General features: G+C 34.6%; 1 protein-coding gene across 3 annotated transcripts in view; it reads right to left on the reverse strand.

The window, feature by feature from the left end:
- Positions 1–21,220, reverse strand: part of LOC121371795 (synapse-associated protein 1-like) — a 39,264-nt gene that overhangs the window by 11,086 nt on the left and 6,958 nt on the right. Inside the window, exons 3-9 of one of the 3 annotated variants that reach the window (XM_041497949.1) lie at positions 20,513–20,659; positions 20,163–20,302; positions 19,740–19,831; positions 19,134–19,199; positions 15,623–15,658; positions 4,175–4,360; positions 2,080–2,146 (exon numbers count right to left, since the gene is read on the reverse strand). In XM_041497949.1, the coding sequence (XP_041353883.1) occupies positions 2,085–2,146; positions 4,175–4,360; positions 15,623–15,658; positions 19,134–19,199; positions 19,740–19,831; positions 20,163–20,302; positions 20,513–20,659 (729 nt within the window). In that variant the 3' untranslated portion in view covers positions 2,080–2,084. The remainder of the gene's footprint in view (positions 1–2,079; positions 2,147–4,174; positions 4,361–15,622; positions 15,659–19,133; positions 19,200–19,739; positions 19,832–20,162; positions 20,303–20,512; positions 20,660–21,220) is intronic. The other 2 variants (XM_041497947.1, XM_041497948.1) reach the window with 2 other exon arrangements.

Consider the following 21,220-nt stretch of genomic DNA (forward strand, 5'->3'; position numbering starts at 1 on the left):
CTCACATGCTAAAAGGAAGCAAAGAGAAAACTAAAGGTCACCGTCATGGAATCCTCTCGATGATCATTTCAGTGCTTATACAATTAACTGAGATATATGTCTTGCATTATTACATTGTTGTCTCACATGCTAAAAGGAAGCAAAGAGAAAACTAAAGGTCACCGTCATGGAATCCTCTCGATGATCATTTCAGTGCTTATACAATTAACTGAGAAATATGTCTTGCATTATTACATTGTTGTCTCACATGCTAAAAGGAAGCAAACAGAAAACTAAAGGTCACCGTCATGGAATCCTCTCGATGATCATTTCAGTGCTTATACAATTAACTGAGATATATGTCTTGCATTATTACATTCTTGTCTGACATGCTAAAAGGAAGCAAAGAGAAAACTAAAGGTCACCGTCATGGAATCCTCTCGATGATCATTTCAGTTCTTATACAATTAACTGAGATATATCTCTTGCATTATTACACTGTTGTCTCACATGCTAAAAGGAAGCAAAGAGAAAACTAAAGGTCACCATCATGGAATCCTCTCGATGATCATTTCAGTGCTTATACAATTAACTGAGATATATATCTTGCATTATTACATTCTTGTCTGACATGCTAAAAGGAAGCAAAGAGAAAACTAAAGGTCACCGTCATGGAATCCTCTCGATGATCATTTCAGTGCTTATACAATTAACTGAGATGAAAGCAGGTTGAAAAAACAAAGAATCATAAATTTTAATATTGGTGGTGAGTACTGAGACTGGCCCTATGGTTACAGTTGCACCATGGTCCAAAATGCCCCCCTCCCCCAGTGAGAATGTATGCAAAGCACCAGCCGAAACCATATCACAAGTTTTGGACGATGAATATAAATAAATTTTTACAAAATAGGAGGGAAACCCAGAAACACTGTACAAACAATTAAAAAATCTGGAAACTGTTCATCTCTGAATGAATAGCTGCTGTCTGGTCTGCAAATGGAATGTAAGTCTAAAAATGCCAAACACTTTGACAATTTTCACACCTATACAACCTTCTAGCATTCCAACAACTTTGGAAAGAAATGTTTATTAAATATCACCCGCCATTCTGTCCAGTGTTTAAACATTTAAAGTCTTCACTGTACAAACCAATTGTCCACCTTTCTCAAAAATTTATTTTCCAGAGTAATGATATAAAATATCTCATGGATATACAGACATACTGAGGGAAGAGGAAATATGAAAACAGATCTAAGAACCAGTTGAAATAAATCCTCTTAACAAACAGAATGCATCATAATGTGTTTTGTATGAAAAAGTACAGATGGAGATCAACATGGATTCATTTACATTCATACATCACTGGTACCTCAGTTCTGAAAATAGACAATGACAGAGAAAAAACCGTTTGACAAAACCTAGGTGTGCACTTCAAGCATGAAGACATTATTTAAATTTTCAACAAGATATTATCATAATAAATTTGAATGTTTGATTTTTGTAGACTACTGCATGTCATACAGGCACAAATATTGTTAGGGAAGTGATGATGGTGGCAATGGTTGTCATGGTTGTCATGGTGGTGGTGAAAGAGGTGGGGGTCACAATATACCACACAAAAATTACACAAGAAAATGTTTGGGATACTAAAAAAGAAAGCAAGCAAAATTTATAAAAATATGAAAAATAAAAAATTGTATTGGACCCCTCCACCCCCCCCCCCTGCAAAAAAAGGAAGTATTCTTTGCAATAGTAAATATAACACATCCATGTAAACACTGAAATAACTAAATACATTTAATTTTATTATTCCTACAGTATTTTCTTTACTTGCACAAGTTTGCAAACAATTACATTTGTTGATACTTAAATACACCATAAAAAGTGGTAACAATAGTTTGTTTCACATTACCTTTATTCAAGAAAGCCCTGAAAACCAAAAACTAACATTTCAAAGCACTCAAATATTATGTTTATCAGCATTTGTAAAACATAAAAATATTACCAAAAAAGCCAGCTATGTCCCACATGCACTGACGACTGAACTAAGATCCTACTAGGAGCACTAAACCAGGTTTGCCTTCCCACAATTCTACTCACATCACCTAATTCTCCATTTCTACTAGCTCATCCATCAACGCTTTCTCCCACTCCTCACTTCCAGAGTCTGCATGGTCAAATCAAACAACAAAACCATCATCATGGACAAAATGTGTATCATGGCAAGTAAATGTTTACCAGTCTTGCAGTAAAGATTATGTGACAAGATATTTGAAATATGTACAAATCCTGCACTATTTTATGCATGAACATTGACTAAGCTACATTCAGGGGTTTCTGACTCTATCCGTGTATTCGAGACTGCATTCATGCACAGATGGAAACACATTCTTGTCACAACACCATGCGAGATAGTGTGGAACTTGACAATGGAAACCCATTCTTGTCACAATACCATGCGAGATAGTGTGGGACTTGACAATGGAAACCCATTCTTGTCACAACACCATGCGAGATAGTGTGGGACTTGACAATGGAAACACATTTAGGAATACATTCCCTGCACTAGAACAGTTTTGATTACACAGTATAAGTCAGGGATCAGGTGATATATAAAATTCACTTTCAAGTTTCACATCTTCATTGTAATCACAATGCTATTTAACTATGATACCTGTATATGTCAGTCATTTAGATTTATATTATAAAGCGCTATTGAAAGAGAAGATTTTGTTTATCAAAGTATGTCTTTGAATTGTAGTGGTAAAATGTGTCATTTGCAGGATAAGCATTGCAGCGGGCTGTTTGTTCAAACTGCACAGGTAAGCTGAATGAACGGTGTCCCTAGAAATGAAGGGAGAACACATGACTGTCAATGGTAGTGGGTGCAGATTGAACTTAGAGATTAAAAACACCAGTTGCTAGCATGTTCTGCCAAACCTGGATTTGTAATGTTAAAAATCAACTGCTCTATCACCCCCTCCCCCACAATTAACAACACTGCAAAACAAGAGAAAAGAAAAGTACTTTCTGCCCTCACTGTCACGGAATAGCTCTTGTCTTATTCCAGACATTTACCTTCATTACTGGACTGTTTTTGTCTTATTCCAGACATTTACCTTCATTACTGGACAGTTTTTGTCTTATTCCAGACATTTATCTTCATTACTGGACAGTTTTTGTCTTATTCCAGACATTTATCTTCATTACTGGACTGTTTTTGTCTTATTCCAGACATTTACCTTCATTACTGGACAGTTTTTGTCTTATTCCAGACATTTACCTTCATTACTGGACAGTTTTTGTCTTATTCCAGACATTTACCTTCATTATTGGACTGTTTTTGTCTTATTCCAGACATTTACCTTCATTACTGGACAGTTTTTTGTCTTAATCCAGACATTTATCTTTATTACTGGACTGTTTTTGTCTTATTCCAGACATTTACCTTCATTACTGGACAGTTTTTGTCTTATTCCAGACATTTACCTTTATTACTGGACTGTTTTTGTCTTATTCCAGACATTTACCTTCATTACTGGACAGTTTTTGTCTTATTCCAGACATTTACCTTCATTACTGGACTGTTTTTGTCTTATTCCAGACATTTACCTTCATTACTGGACAGTTTTTGTCTTATTCCAGACATTTACCTTCATTACTGGACTATTCTAATCTGATTCCAGACATTTACCTTCATTACCGAATAGTTCTTATCTGATTGCAGACATTTACCTTCATTACTGGACAGTTCTTATCTTATTCCTGGCATTTAACTTCATTATTGGACAGTTCTCGTCTCTGATGCCAGACATGAAGAAAGATGTCCGATTCCAGACATGAAGAAAGATGTCCGATTCTAGATATGAACAAAGATGTCCAATTCCTGACATGAACAAAGATGTCCGATGCCAAACATGAACAAAGATGTCTGATGCCAGACACTTAACTTGGTTATTGGCCAGTTCTTGTCTGATTCCAGACTGTTACCTTCGTTATTGGCCAGTTCTTGTCTGATGCCAGACATTTAACTTAGTTATTGGCCAGTTCTTGTTTGATTCCAGACTGTTACCTTTGTTATTGGCCAGTTTTTGTCTGATTCCAGACTGTTACCTTAGTTATTGGCCAGTTCTTGTCTGATTCCAGACTGTTACCTTCGTTATTGGCCAGTTCTTGTCTGATTCCAGACTGTTACCTTCGTTAGAGTCTTTGTTGTCCCCCGTGACCCGCAGCTGCTCTATTTCCTTGCGGATGTCGTCCTCACTGATAGCGCTTCCTGCGAATGTGTCACTGATGAACTCGTTGTCCTGGGGTGGACTCCCCACAGCAAGTTCATCCTCCTTGCTGGATTTCTCGATCTTCTGGGCATTTGTGGTGTCTGCTGCAAAACAACAAGTAAACCAAGACATGGAACAAGACTCACAACACAAAACACAGTTATCAGCCTAACATCAAACTCCAATAATAATGCCCATTCCATGTCATATTTTTAACTTTTAGCATTGAAAATTACAATATTCAAACACACTATGTAACTATTGTTATTCACTATTGTATTACAACACAGAATCGCTTTGTCTGTTCATCAAATATACTGTATGGTCCTAATCCAAAATGTCTAACACTTTAGGGCCCATATTGTCAAAGCTATCTTAGCACTATGAAATTGCAAGACCATCATAAGCTATGTCACTATGGTGTGTGCTATAGTGATGTGATAGCCTAAAATGGTTTTATGATTTTGTAGCTCTAAGATTGCTTTGAAAATACAGGCCCAGGCCTGTAGGTCTTTTTAGTCCTACTCTATATAAATAAAGATAAACCTTTGCACACCACCCCACTAAAGATTGTGCCCCACTTCAGCTGTTGGGACTTCATGACTGTACTATTCTCATGTCCTGTACAGATGATAATAAATGAGTTACCAGTTATTATCAAATTTATGTTTCGAGTGAAACAATTTTCCCATGTCATGAGTTTTGCAAGTGACAAATGAAAATTATTTCACGAAGGACATAAACTTTATAATATCTGGTACTGAATTTGTTATTCTATTTATGACCTCAGCTATTTTTTTCTAATTGCCTTGTAGCTTCGATATCCATACATGCACATAGAATTAGAAATGATATAAACCACTGTACACACTGTTCTGAGTACACGTAGGCCTATATATAGAATTAGAAATGATATAAACCACTGTACACACTGTTCTGAGTACATGTAGGCCTATATAGAATTAGAAATGATATAAACCATTCTACACACTGTTCTGAGTACATGTAGGCCTATATAGAATTAGAAATGATATAAACCACTGTACACACTGTTCTGAGTACATGTAGGCCTATATAGAATTAGAAATGATATAAACCACTCTACACACTGTTCTGAGTACATGTAGGCCTATATAGAATTAGAAATGATATAAACCATTCTACACACTGTTCTGAGTACATGTAGGCCTATATAGAATTAGAAATGATATAAACCATTCTACACAATGTTTTGAGTACAAGTTGGCCTATATAGAATTAGAAATGATATAAACCATTCTACACAATGTTCTGAGTACATGTAGGCCTATATAGAATTAGAAATGATATAAACCACTCTACACACTGTTCTGAGTACATGTAGGCCTATATAGAATTAGAAATGATATAAACCACTGTACACACTGTTCTGAGTACATGCATAATATTGCTATAACACTGCATTTTATTCATTGTTTAGAGATAATTTTCAGAAACCAACCTTCTGTTTAATCTGTTAAAAAAGGTTTTGTAGAGTTTATAATATACTGATACCCCCACAGTGCGGGTATACTAGGCGGCTGTAAACGAGGCCATCCAAGGTAATAAACAATTTTTTTGTTTTTGATGAAATCTTCATATTGAGAGATAACCTTGTGAAAGCACTTATAAAAGTTCAAAGTTGTGGGTGGGAATTTGTGCACCACTTTGTAAACAAAGCTCATCACTTCAGTGTATAAATATGTTGTATAAGTAGGTGTATACAGTCCAGGACACACGTACAGTACATGTATCTTATGTAAAGCTGTGTGACATAATCTTTATTTTCAAAAGGGATTAACTCTAACACTGCCAAATTTCCAGTGCCAACAAAGTTTATAAATACACTGTTGACTATAATATCTCTGTATGCATACACCTGCAGTGTGTTTTGTAGATGCATAATAAGGCCTTTCTTTAAGATAGTAATATTATCTTACAAGTGTCTGTCTGATCACTGTGTGGAGGTATTGGGGACAATGAGGTGTTAGCGATCTCGGCAGAATGACCTGCAGTTAGACACCAGACCGACCTGCACCTAGACAACTACAGACATGCACACAAGATGTTTATGAATAGCTGCAGCCCGCAGCCTGGCCTTGGCACAATTCAAACTGGGACCTCAAGCCACGAGTGCACCCATTTTCAATTTAATTTCTAAATATAAATCACAATCAAGAACATGGCGGGCTTAGTTTGCTGGTGCCAAATTCAATTCTCTCACAAAGCTAGATCCCAGTGTACTGACTGGCCACAAGGAAACAAACCATCATTTAGCGATGCAGTGGTCGCCCTAACAACATTAGGCAGGATGTAGCCCAACAGTAGAGTGCTCACTTGAGGTGGGGCACTGTGGAGAATTCAAGTAATTAAATCAGTATCTGACTACACATAAAACAACACAAACTATCGACACCACAGATCAAACGATATAAAAGAACAACACTTATACAGAGTGAAACCTCTTAAAAAAGGACCTTCTCAAAACTGGATGTTTTATAGAGTATCTTTTTAAAAATTAGAGATCATATTAACCTCTCTAAATGAGATTCCTCTTATAACTGGACAATTTTCTTGGCCCCAAGGGTGTCCGTTTTAGAGGGGTTTCATTGTAGCAGGCATCTTTTTAATAATGTTGGTCCATTCCTCTTAGCAAAAACGTTTTCCGTCATCTGCTGTCGTGATTTATTTAAACTGCAATCGTAATAACAGATTGCTAAACGACGGCTGAAATCCACGAGAATGATATTTCCGACTAATAACGGACATTTACAGAAATTACAGACAGCAATACGTATTATTTGCCTTTCAAATCATAATATATTGTTTACAGATAATACAGTGCATCTCTACTATATTGAATAGAAAATATCACAAATCAAGGTTTATAGAACTTTAAAAAAACTTCCAAGAGCTACTGGTGACTGTGTGCCACCCACGTACCACGGTGAGGAACAGAACTGAGTGGCTGCACAACAAATACACGTAAAACCAGTACCAGTTTAACAAAAATAAGGATGAGGTAAAATAAAATCACTTATACATACATTTAGTGTCATCTATACACACTTTCTGAACTAAAACGTACCTCCCCCCCACCCCCCCGCAAAGTTTAAGTATAATGAATTTCTTTCTTTTTATGTAGGGTGTGTATGGGGATATAGAGAATAACCACTTACTGCCTTGAGGACTTTCAACCTAAGCAGATTAAAGCCGTTATTTTAAGGCAGCAACTGGTTATTTTATTTATCCTGCAATCCAAAAAGTGTAGTCAGAAAATCATATTTATTCAATTTTTCCCATGAAAACTGTATACCATCAGTGTATCAAGTCATTTGCAAGCTACATTTTTCACATCAAAATTAAAAAAAAAATAATTCATAAAAAAAAAAAAAAAAAAAAAAAATTCATCTTTATCAGGTCTAAAACCTTTATTTATATATAATGTAACAATATAAAAGAGTATGTAATAAAACATTTACGAGTCCATTAAAGACTTATGTCACTTGACCTATATGTTGTGTTAAGTACTATACAGATGTTATCTAATTATCGTATCTTGTCAATGCATTTCTGGGGAAGACTGCCTGGATATAAATGATACGTGTTAATATACTTTGAATTGTTGGTACTGCAGGTGCCTATTTTACAGCTGCACTGCCTCCCTAAAAAAATCCCAAGTCCGTTCCCGCTGTCTTTGAAGAATATCAGAAATACTAAATCACTTAGTCTAACATCAATAATGAACAAGGGTGAGTCTGTACTGTTTCAATGTGTGAAACTCTAAATTTCTCAGCTATGGTGTGACAAGTAGTTTAATTCCATCATGGGCCCTCAGACAGCCGGGAGCTGGTCACAGTGACTGGGAGTGGAGGGAAATAAAAATACACATGATTGTTATTGATTGAAAATCTCTGTCTGGCAACTCGCCAGATACAGCTCTTGCAGTGAGGGGAAAGGAAGGTTTGTTTAATCAGCACCTACTGGTTTTAGTATTACAAGTAGGACTAAAAAACATGTTGCCATCACAAAGGCTCTGCTGTCCATTTATTTTCATTTGTAATTTATATTTGTGCTGATATCCATATTAAAGGTTCCAACATGCTGTCCTGGAACACACCTCAGCTATCTGGGCTGTCTGTTAGAAAGGTCAGGGTTAGTGGTCAATGTGTGGCCTCTCTCACCCCCAGACTCCAGACAGTTTTAGGACACAAAGTGAGCACATACCAGCCTTAAAGCCAATTAGTAAACTGACCTGCCTTCTTTCTTTTCTTTTTTGCTTTTATAGCTATTTTTGTGCTTATATCCAATTAAAGTTCAGGCACAGGTTCCACAGTGGGTTAGTTGTTAGTTGTTAGTGAGAGAGAAGTCAGTGTAGTAGCACTACACCTACCATTCAGTTTCATGACTGACTGTGAACTGCCCTAGTGATGCTAACAAACAACCTTGACCAAGGGAGAAACATCACTTTGGAGGAGGGTATAAAAAGACTACCATTTTACAAACACATACATATTTGAAAAATAACAGATACACTATTTTAAAAGTAGAACCCCCCCCCCCCCCGATTTAGACACTTTAACGTAACTTCAACCATAAATGGCCTTGAACTGAATTTGAACCGTACATTAATATATTCAATGGAATGAAATCTACAAATTCATCTAAAGCTGCAAAAGATTGTATCTTGAAAAACAACAGTCAAAAAACAAGCAGGACTTCAACAATCATAATTGAACTTTTAACTCAACAATAGCCAGATAGAAAAACCAGATCGACAGTTGATGGAAGCACACAATTGATTCACAGCTATTATTATGCATTGCATGCCAGCCAAACCACAGATCAACGATGGCACAAACGGATGAATAAGGTTATAGTGTCATTGAAAACGGAATATGAATCCATGAGCGGGAAAACAGCTAAGTTCATCTTGAGTACATGCACATTAATTCAGGCTATGTCTTGATAAACAGGCTGTGCATGCCTGAAGGGATAAAACCTGAGTGGAAACACAACATATTATATCACTTTGCAATAATAACAGGTCATAAATATTCAGATATTTATCTCTGTGGTGGGTAAATGATTATATCAACATAAACAACAGTACAAAATGGTGGTCGATTTTTATCGAGCATGGATAAAAAGTTTGATCAAGCGGAAACTACACACTACTTTTGTTTGAGGATAACCTTATGAATAACCCAGATTGCTGTATGTTCTGTAATAATACACCAGTACTTTAATTATAGCCTCAGCAGTAATATGGGTCATACACTATTGTTTATTGTCTCAAAGTTTACACTATATTCTTGTTACATGAACATGACATCAGATCAAACCTACATTGGGAGTGTCAAAATGACATGAAATATGAAGGGTGCTTATTGTGTCATAATATACTGAATTCCATTTAAAATGCACCAGCCAGATTTGTAGTTGTAAAAAGGATACGAGAAGAAATAGTAATTTATTTTACTGACTTTGTTTAACTAGATGTGTTCTGGTAGGCAATAAACAATACAAAATTGTATACAAAAGTTAGAGCTATTGTGCGTTTTATAGCACCCTAACACATGCTATAGCAATAACATTAACAGATGAAAATTGGGTTGTGTGTTTTCAATGGAGTTAAGTATACTATGAAATGCTATATCATAATAGTCATTAATATTTAAACAAACATCCAACACTATAAATAAACAAGTGATTGAGCAATAGATGATGGTAAAAGTACATGGAGATATATAAACTGACAACACTTTGTGAAAAGAACAAAATAACCAAAAACAAACAAATCCACCAACCACCACCATCACCAACCAAAATGCCAAAAGATGGTGAAAGATAAATAAAACTTTAAACTGTGGATGAAGTGGGCATGGAAGATGGATCTCCAGGACTTTTTAACTTAATTTTCAACAGAACATCATTTTACTTTCATTTCAATCATCACTAAATACAGACATTCTGGTTTTAAATCTCCTTCAGATGACCAAGATTTGAAATATAGTGATACCCTGGATAGGTCTAAAATATGAACATTACTCATTGTGCCAGCCAAGATTAGTTCAATATATAGCATTACTGATACCTTTGTCTTTTGATGGGTCTGAGATACTGACATCACTGGTAGTACCCAGAATAATCACAGATTGTCAACATCATTGGTACTCAGGATGGGTCATATTCAGGTCTACAATATGAACATTACTAACATCACTGGTACTCAGGATGGGTCATATTCAGGTCTACAATATGAACATTACTAACATCATTGGTACTCAGGATGGGTCATATTCATGTCTACAATTTGAACATTACTAGCATCACTGGTACTCAGGATGGGTCATATTCAGGTTTACAATATGAACATTACTAACATTACTGGTACTCAGGATGGGTCATATTCAGGTCTACAATATGAACATTACTAACATCACTGGTACTCAGGATAGGTCATATTCATTGGTACCCAGGAATGGTCTGAGATATAAAAGTAACTTGATTTTGTTATATTGATCTAGGGAAATACATTTAACCCCCCCCCCAAACAAAACCAAAACAACATCACTGGTACTCAAGATGGGTTATAATCAGGTCTAATATATGGCTATACACACAATAAATATAAAATCTCCAATGGCAATTTGTTTGATATATTTGATGAATGGATACTTTTTGTTTCTTTCATCTTTTAAAATTAAAACTTAATATTTTGTCTATAATTATGAGAAAAAACCCATACTGACATGTAAACAGTTCAAAATAGAACTGGGAACTATTTTGACAGGGGTCAAAGAAAAGTAGACCAGTTTTTATTTTAATGTTGCTAAGTATTGCAATAATGTAGCTAATTTTAATTTGAATGATGTCAGTATTCCATTGATATCACTTTGCATCTCCTTACAATAACAATAAACCGGGAACAACATGTTTGCGTTTTCAGAATGCTGGAAATATTCCAATGCAAGATTGCTATTGAAATGTTTTTGGTATGAAAATTAATGACGTACCTGACTGTGTTTGAAAAAAAACTCTTGCAATAAAAGAAGTGTACTATTTATAAAATATGGATTTGAAGTAAATTTATAGCAAGATATCTTATATGTATTGTGTATGAAGTCAAAACATTGGTGCGAAAAGTGAGCATCATTGACTTTAGTCCTCAGGATGGGTCAACAATCAGGTGGTCTACAATATGAACATTACTAACATCACTGGTACTCAGGATGGGTCACAATCAGGTGGTCTACAATATGAACATTACTAACATCACTGGTACTCAGGATGGGTCATAATCAGGTCTACAATTTGAACTTTACTATCATCATTGTTACTCATGATGGGTCATATTCAGGAGATCTATAATATGAACATTACTAACATCACTGGTACTCAGGGTGGGTCACGATCAGGTCTAAATTATGAACATTACTAACATCACATGATCACTGGTACTCAGGATGGGTCATAATCAAGTCTATAATTTGAACGTTACTATCATCGTTACTCAGGATGGGTCATATTCAGGTCTACAATATGAACATTACTAACATCACTGGTACTCAGGATGGGTCATAATCAGGTCTATAATTTGAACGTTACTATCATCGTTACTCAGGATGGGTCATATTCAGGTCGTCTACAATATGAACATTACTAACATCACTGGTACTCAGGATGGGTCACAATCAGGTCTACAATTTGAACATTACTAACATCACTGGTACTCAGGATGGGTCATATTCAGGAGATCTACAATTTGAACATTGCTAATATCACTGGATGGGTCGTATTCAGGAGGTCTACAATTTGAACATTACTAGCATCACTGGTACTCAGGATGGGCTAATCATATGTACATTATTAACATGTACTAAGGATGGGTTATAATCAGAAAGTCTACAATAACAACATTAGTGACATCAGTGGTACTAGGGAATGGTCTGAGATATAAAAGTTACTGGTAACGTGGATTGATCTTAGATATGAACATTAAAAGGAGCCAGATGACTGTCAGTTTGAAGTACTCATGTGAACTGTCTATAATTTGCTCAATTGATTTTTGTCACCATAAATAAAAAGATGTGTTTTAAAAAAAAAAGCATTTGCATGTTTATGCAAAACATTTTCTGTCTGTTTAATTGACATTGCATGGGCATAGGAAGGTGCTTCTGTTTTTACCCTTAATTGTAAGGCTTAATAGTAAACAACTGTCTTTACCGTTATGTCTTTACCATTAATTTATTAATAGCACAGAAAATTAATAATGGTAAATACTTTTATAAATGTACATAGATATCTATAAGTGTTACTATTACAGGCATATATGTAAGATATAATGCTAGATTGAATGATTGTGAAAAAGGGTCAAATTGGTCTTTTCCATTATTCAACAGATAACAATAAAGATAAAAATTATAATGGTAAAGACACATGACATGGTATTTGTGCCATCTTCAATGTACTTCAGCACTGCAATTATGCAAATGGATTTTAAAAACAGATTTACTGAATGAAAAAATATAAATGATGGGTTTCTCATGCTTCTACAATACTAACGGTAAAGACAGACAATAAGTGTGGCATTGAAAAAAGTGTTCATATACTTAACATGTTTATCTAAGCTTGACCTAGATGTGACAGTGCCATCTAGTGGACAACTTTCAAAGTAATAAAATGGTTGGTCCTTTTTGTAGATAATATAACGGTAAAGACAATACAATGAAAAATAAAAGATGCAACTTAAAGTTGTATGCAGTGTAGTTTTATTTTACTATTTTAAATTGAAATTAAAGAAACTTATGTATTTATGAGTGGTTTATTTAAATTTTGCAGTTTAAAGGCAAACAGGTAATACTTTAGGGAGTTTTGCTATTCCGTAATTATAACGTGTTTTTCTACACGATAATGGAGTGGACATATTGGGTATATAATTTTAAAGGGACATTCCTGAGTTTGCTGCATTTTTAAAGATGTTATCGACTAACAGAGTCTTTTTAACGATTGTAATCACATATCAAAACATATTTTTCTGCATAAAATATTAGTGGCTATATATTAAACATGTTTCTGATGGTTTTAATACTTGTACTAGGTTAAATTTCATTTTATTTCCTAAAATATATTTGTTTGTACGTACGAAATTAATTGAAGACAAAATCCAGTTTGGGCTTCTTACAAATATTAAGACGACCAGAAACACATTGAATATACAAACACTGATATTCTAAACCAAAAAATATATTTAATATAAAAGTTCAATCGTAGAAATATTTTATGAGTTGGAAATATCTTACAATGCAGCAAACTCAGGAACGTCCCTTTAACCACAAGCTTGTCTAATGCATCTAAATGACCAAATGTCATATCCAGTGTATCAAGTAATGATGCTTTTTATGTGCATCCCTGTTTATTAACATTATATGTTGTTTTGTGAAAAATATTGGAGCTGCAATGTCTTTACCATTATTTGCCCCTTTTTGTGAAAATAGCCCAACTAAATGTGCCCCCACTTCTTACGCCAGTGCATGGCAATGCATTCAAACACTGACAAAACGTACTGGTTGGCATTTACTAACAAACAATTCCAGTCTGCTTAGATCACTACAGACCTCTGAAAACTGTGTGATGTTAATGCATGTGAAGGTTTGCATAACCAAATTATTTTTCATGTATTGAAATGTAATCTAAAATACAATTTATACGGTCTTAATAGGTACCTGCGGTTACACAAATGTTTAACTCTCAGTGGCGTGAACTGGATACTGTGATGTGACATCGTGTTTTAGCATCACGTACCACATCGGAACTTGTATTATAATTTGTGACATAATATATTCTCTACTGAATAAAATGTTGACTAAAATGTAGATACGTTGTTGTGAAAATAAAATAAATGAAGCTAGAACAATGCAGGTATTAGTAACTAATTAAATTTAGTGCAGGCAATGTCATGAAGAATACCACCAGACCTAAAATAATTTTTAAAAACCACACACAACCTCCAACAAAACAACAACACTGGTAAACACCATGCAGCTAATAAACTGGCAGATGTGTAAAAATATCAATCTGTCACAATAAATGTGTATTTTTCACCCCCAGCTATTTCTTGTATGAAGCTGCATATAATTATTATAAATTTTAATAGCACTGTATATTTTGTAAGTTAAAAAAGTTTGTTATTATTAATGACACCACTAGAGCTCACTGACTGATTAATTATTGGCTATTGGATATGAAACATTTGGTACTTCCGACAGTCTTAGAGAGAAAACCTGCTATATTTTCTATTAGTAAAGGTAGCAAGGGATCTTTTATATGAGCACTTCAGCCATGCCTGATTAAACCCTCCTTGCCCACAGGCAGTAGAGAACATCCCTCAGCCTTTAATAATCCAGTTGTGGTGCAGTGGCTGGAACAAGAATAGCCCAATGTGCCCACTGACGGGGATCAATCCTAAACTGACTGTGCATCAGGTGAGTGCTTTACCTCTGGGCTACGTCCCAGTACTCAGATTTTTTGCTGTTGTTCAAACCAGCAGATGCCCCAGGACTGGTATGTCAAAAGCCATGGTATGTGCTGCACTAGTAAAAGTGTTTAAAAGTGCATATAAAAGATCTATTGCTGATAATGGAGGTACAAGATACACCCATCAGGACTTTGAATGAATTATATGAATTGATAAGAAAGATACGACCCTGTCAAAGATTTCCTTTAATGTGCAGTAATGCTTAAAAAGTAGATCACATTGACCTAATTATAGTATGTGATACACCACCATCCCAAACTGTACATGCATATAAGGTTTAATGATCCTATATGAAATGATAAAAAAGATATTTCCTGGATACTGAAAGTTTATGAACAGACATATGTATGTATGACGAAACAGACAATGCCATACCATAATACAACATGTCAAAGACAGGTATATAAAATGTAATGGGTTTCATCAAAGTCCAATAAGACCAACAGTTGATGATTAGTAAATCAATGTGCTCCAGTGGTGTCGTCATACAAAATATATTTAACCTTTTTTTCCTCTTTTTTTTCAAAAAGATTTTCAAGGCTTTTTCTGCAGTCATCAACATACAAAGCTTTGATGTCAATTGGTACTGATCTTGCATTCTTTTAAATGGGGAAAAATAGTTTGCAACCAGTTTTCATTTTTCAGACACAGAAAATGACATTACAAATTGAAGAATATTCCAGATTTTCCATCACCGACACGAACAGTGTGTTAATAAGCTCAATATAAAGATGAAGATTAGTGAGAAGCCAAATGCACGTCTGTTTCAACATGCTTTGTCCAGCGCAGAGCTAAAATATTACAATACCTTTTTTGTTGTCATTTTCACTGTCGTTACTTTCTCCTGCAATGAATACCATAGTGTTCTAATTCTGCACTAATTTCAAATCATAATACAATCAGACCTCATTGATCAGCAGCCACCAATGGTAGTAGTCGAAAGTGGCCGCTTAAGACTAATGGTTGGCAAAATCCTAATTCCAGCCAATCGATTACAAACGAACATACACATACCGTATGCTATGAAGTGACCCGAATGGCATCTATAAAAACGGTAACAACAAATTATTTGCAGATTGATCTGTGAAATGTAATGTTTATACAGCGTTAACATTTTGCATAGTTAAATCAATTTTGTGTTAATTTATCTTAAATTTATCTGACGAATGATAAAGTCAAGTTGGATAATTTAGCATTCTAGTTTCAACTTGCGAGATCCATGTGTTTCACCAATAATCTTTGTTTTATAACAACCGGTTGTTCTAGACGCTTTATGGTGTCAATAAGCAAACAAACTTACATATTTTTAATCTTGAGTACAAACAGGTTTAAAATGTTGACAACCGATTATAATCGATGATTGGTTGGTTCAACTAACCAATCATCAAACATGAAAATCCAAACAATTCCCACCACTACTTAAGACAGGTGGCCACTGAATAGAGGCTGCTACTTTTCGTCTTTTAAACAAAATTACTGTTTGTACTATTAATTAATTAATTAATTAATTAATGTGTGCTCTATCGTTTAATATAAATCAACTTTTGACATGTTTCAGTGTTAAAAAATAATAAAATGTAAGTGGAAGTATTAATCTGACTGTTTGAAATTCCTTCTTTCACCAGTTAATTTCCTCTGTTCACGTTACTATATCATATGAGGGGCATGTATTGGCGTGACAGATGAAGCTGTACATGTTGGTGCATATGTAGCTTTCTCTGAGGCAATTAGATCCATTCCAAAGTCACAAATCCTTAACTGATACACAATAGATATGTCAGACAGAATGGGTACTAGTATTCATGAAAATATGATGACTGCTTATTTCCAGTACTTTGTTGCTGTTGACAGTGTTATATAAATGATGTAACAACTTACTGTGGCACTTAACACAGGTATTTTAATAATTTGGGATCCATTTAGGTGGCCAGTAGCTCCAATAGACAAGTAGTTGGTTAATACAGGCCATTTAACAGTGAACATCATTTGGGAGGAAATTAAGTGGACATGTAGCTGCAGAATATAGATGGCCACTTGATCAAGTTTGACTGTGTACCCATTTATTTTCTATAGCAATTTCACACAAAATGTAATGCCAATATCATTTCCAATTACACAAATTTCAAATAATGTAAACAACATATCAGTTAGCAAGATAAATGCACAATTTGTTTTGCAGACTAAAAACAAACATCCAAAATAAAACAAAAGCATAGCGTTGGTTCTAGTTTCAGTGTTTATGTAGACGAGTACTACCAGTACCATCCAAAAACATTGCTTTGTAAGTCTGGAGTACCTTACAAGGAAATCAATTGGTTAAGCAATGAAAAGTTACACAACAAAATTATTCTTACATGCAATCGAGACCCCCCAAAATACCAATTTATTAAAAAACAATTCATGTTTGTATCTAATTAAAAGTCCAAGCACACTGTCCTGGGTATCCCAATAACACACAAAGTCAAATGTGACAAAACACACTGCATCTGTGCTGGAGCAAACTACAGATCTGGCAAACAGACAACATAGAACATTCGCTTAGTTTTCACAGTGCCAGACTGGCAGCTGCACAATATTCAAATTTTCAACTTTTTTAACAAACAACCAGAAAGGCAATTATTAATCAGTGTTGATTTCTCATACTTATTGTTGATGTTTATATAAATAAATTTATGTAAAGATAACTCATTAATACATATTGGTAACACGTATCAGTTACAGACCCAGACGTCAAAATATACCAGACCTTTGCCATACTCGCCAGACCCAGACCCAGCGTTGGTGTGTTTTTAGGCCTTAGAAGGAGTTCCTTGTTAATAACTATACAGTATGCAGAATTCAGAGTAGTTTATTAATAACAAAAACACTTGTTCTTGCAAATGCTGTAAAATAAAATAAACCAATATTTCTTTGTCAGTATTTCATCCCATAATTTTCGAGAACTGTGTTGATGAATAACAAGGAAATAGCCTAACGAGAAAGCTAATCTTCCATGTGGAGTGAGAAGTGATGTATGGACTTCAGGTGTAAACTAACAAGTAGTACTCATATATAAACCTGTAGAAGATGTCTGCTTAAAACATGGCTTCCAGTTTCTAAACCTAATTCCATCTATTACATTGTAACATATAACACTTGAAGATCACATTCTATCTATTGTTTATGCTTGAAACATCGATTTCATCTCTGCTTTCTCGTCATCACATTTTGTGAAAAACCATACATGTCCTTTTTTGCTCTAAGCATTGCAACTGTCGGCATTCCCAGAGAACACTAATTGGTTTGTTTTATTATCATGGACATTCTTGTTGACGGCATACTTTTTAAAACCCATTGCATTACATGTGGATTAACTTGTATTGCCATAATTATCCACACTATGTGTCAATTATTATAAAAGGTTCCATGCCCGTAGCTAACCAAATTTCAACACTTTTATTAAAATATTCTACGCTATGAATTTTTTAAAATTATTATTATTAATATTATTAATATTAATAATATTAAAGAAGTCCTGTTAATACTCTGGTGAAATTGATGTTCGATAATCAACTATCCAGCTAAGAATTGTTTCTAAAGTGATCAGATACATCCGACAGTGAACCATTTTACAAAAACAACAACAATATAGCATAGAAGATTTTAGACCATTACAAATTCATGTTCATCAGGAAAGATTATTATACATCTGTGTGATACACTTAATGTGGCTACATGATACCAAACTGCTAACAACTGGTCCAACTTATTAGCCTTGCCAGCTTACAACATACAAAGATATAAAGTAAAAACTGTATTGTTAGAATTTGACAAATCGATTCACTCTTGGCGAACATACAGATATATAAATTAAAAACTGTGTATTTACAATTTGATATATTGATTCACTTTTGATATTACTGTAGGTAGGTGTTTCTAACAGCCCAATCTGATTAGTACATTTCTCCAACTCAGCCTGAATAAACTATTTATTTAGAGGTTCTAAAAACTACCAATCAAGGGGACATAATTTGTTTTCTTAACTATTTTGGAAGTCGCAGACACTTTTTTTTACATGTATCTCATCTAGATATGAAAGGTATAAAAATGTATTAACTAGGAATCTACATTTTCATACAAAAAGCATTACACTATTAAAATCAAATATTAAACCAAAATGAGACACACGGAAACCATTTGACTTTCAAATGTGTATGTCTGTTTATTTCTAGGTATTTATAGTTGTTATCACATGCTATGTTTTTGTTTATGACATTTTTTGAAAATTCACGAATTAAACCGGAACCTAAATATAATGAACTGTGATATGCTGAACTAACCTTTGTTTTCACTTCCTGTTGATGACCGACGAGAGCTGCCACTAGACCGGTTCTCCCCTGTAGAACCTGGAATTTACAGTCACAAATAGTGAATATAACACAAATATATTCAACCAAATTTACAATGCCTGTTTTTCTCAAACACAGGTGTTTAAGCACTATAAATATATGTAGTAACATATGAGTAAGACAACAATAGTCTTTGTAAATTTGGCCCATTATAAGTATATCAGTTAACTAGAACTGTGCAAACAGTGTACTAACAATGAGCAACTATGTTGGTTAAATAGTGACATATGTTTCAGGTTAGCAGTGTGCAATTTCTGTTTTTACAGTTTTCAAAACAAAGTCCATGATCTTGACTTCACTTAGTATTGTCAAAACTCAAACATATCAAACGTGATGATTTCATTTACACCTCTGTCTAAAATATGTGAATCAATTTAGTATTATATTATTTCAAGTTAATCTAATCTAATTAAAGCTTAACATTTCAGTGGATTTGAAGTGAAATGCTTTAAGGTCAGCAAGTTTGTAATTAATTTGGGCATGATTAACCTTAACATTTGCACAATCAAAAGCTATGCTTAATGTATGCAAATATACCTGTAGTTTGTGCTAGAGATGTTAGCTGTGTGGACTGTTTAATGAGGGAAACTCGATAAAAGTAGTTTTTCCAAAACACATCTTCTTTGACCCTGCAACAAGTAAATAAAAAATACATTTAGTAATGACGAAGAACATGATTTATTATATTCACTAAACATCACTTACTATGTGTATAGGAAGGTGCTCTTGTAAAAAATGTAGTTAGTCTAATGAAGAACAAGAAAAGAACAATAATACTGATATATTATACAAAAATTAACAATTTAGCAGTTTGGGTAAAGGTTAATTATAGTTTATTTGGTGATAGTAACAACTGATGTACAAGCAAAATCTAAATTACTAAGAGATCAAGATGTTCTTATGTATATATTACTACAAGAAAACAACAAGGAACAAATGTCTGATATACAAATATCTTACTGTTTTGGTACTAATTCGAATCTCATTTTCTGCAAATTTGGATCTTCTTGTAATGTTGCCATAGCAACAGGTTCAAGAGCATTGAAATCAAACTGGAACTGAACACCAGAAGGAGGATTTCTCACAAAGTTTCGTTTGTCCTGCAACAAAGTAAGTTCACATCGTTTTACCAACACTAAAATTTACATAACACATGATATTCCACATTGCATAATTATCATGAATTTGTGTCATGAACCACTGATATCAAGATTAACAAAGTGTGACTGTAATTATTAATGAAGTCAAATCAAGCATGATCTTCTTGGTCATGTACACGTGTATTTTATCAAGATGTTTGATGTGCTAACCTGAGACAGTGCGAGTATCTGTGACTTCATCACCTCCTCCTCATTGTAGCCCACCCATGGTGGGACGGCCGCTTCCTGGTGTTTGGTCTTCTCCTGGTGTTCTGCCACAAACTTGTCCTGCTCCTTCGCAAAATGACCCAACAATGTCTACAAAATAAACGTTCTTCAGATAAACATTCTTCTAAATATTACTTTGACAAACTATAATGGGGGTGAGATGGAGCCCAGTGGTAAAGCGTTAGTTAGGCCTGGTTCTTATAAAACTTTTAGAGTCTAGACTCGAGACTCTATTAGAGTCTGAGACAGTAACGTCATAGTAACGTCATGGCAACGCCATACAAATTGTATGTGTGTGACGTCATTAGAGATTGAGTCTGGACTGTAGAAGTTTCATAAACACGGGCCCTAATGTGCTGTCGGCCTAGGATTGATCCCCGTCGATGGGCCCAATGGGCTATTTCTCATTCCAACCAGTGCACCATGACTAGTATATCAAAGGCTGTGGTATGTGCTGTCCTGTCTGTGGAATTGATGCATATAAAATATCCCTTGCTAGTAATGGAAAAATGTAGCGGGTTTCCTTTTTAAGGTTATATGTCAGAATTACCAAATGTTTGACATGCAATAGCCGATGATTAATAAATCAATGTGTTTTAATCAATATGTTTTAATTCAGATATTTCACAACTGAAAACAAGAATACAACCA

The sequence above is a fragment of the Gigantopelta aegis genome, chromosome 4 (genome assembly GCF_016097555.1).
Source record: "Gigantopelta aegis isolate Gae_Host chromosome 4, Gae_host_genome, whole genome shotgun sequence".
In the NCBI taxonomy this organism is placed as follows: domain Eukaryota; kingdom Metazoa; phylum Mollusca; class Gastropoda; order Neomphalida; family Peltospiridae; genus Gigantopelta; species Gigantopelta aegis.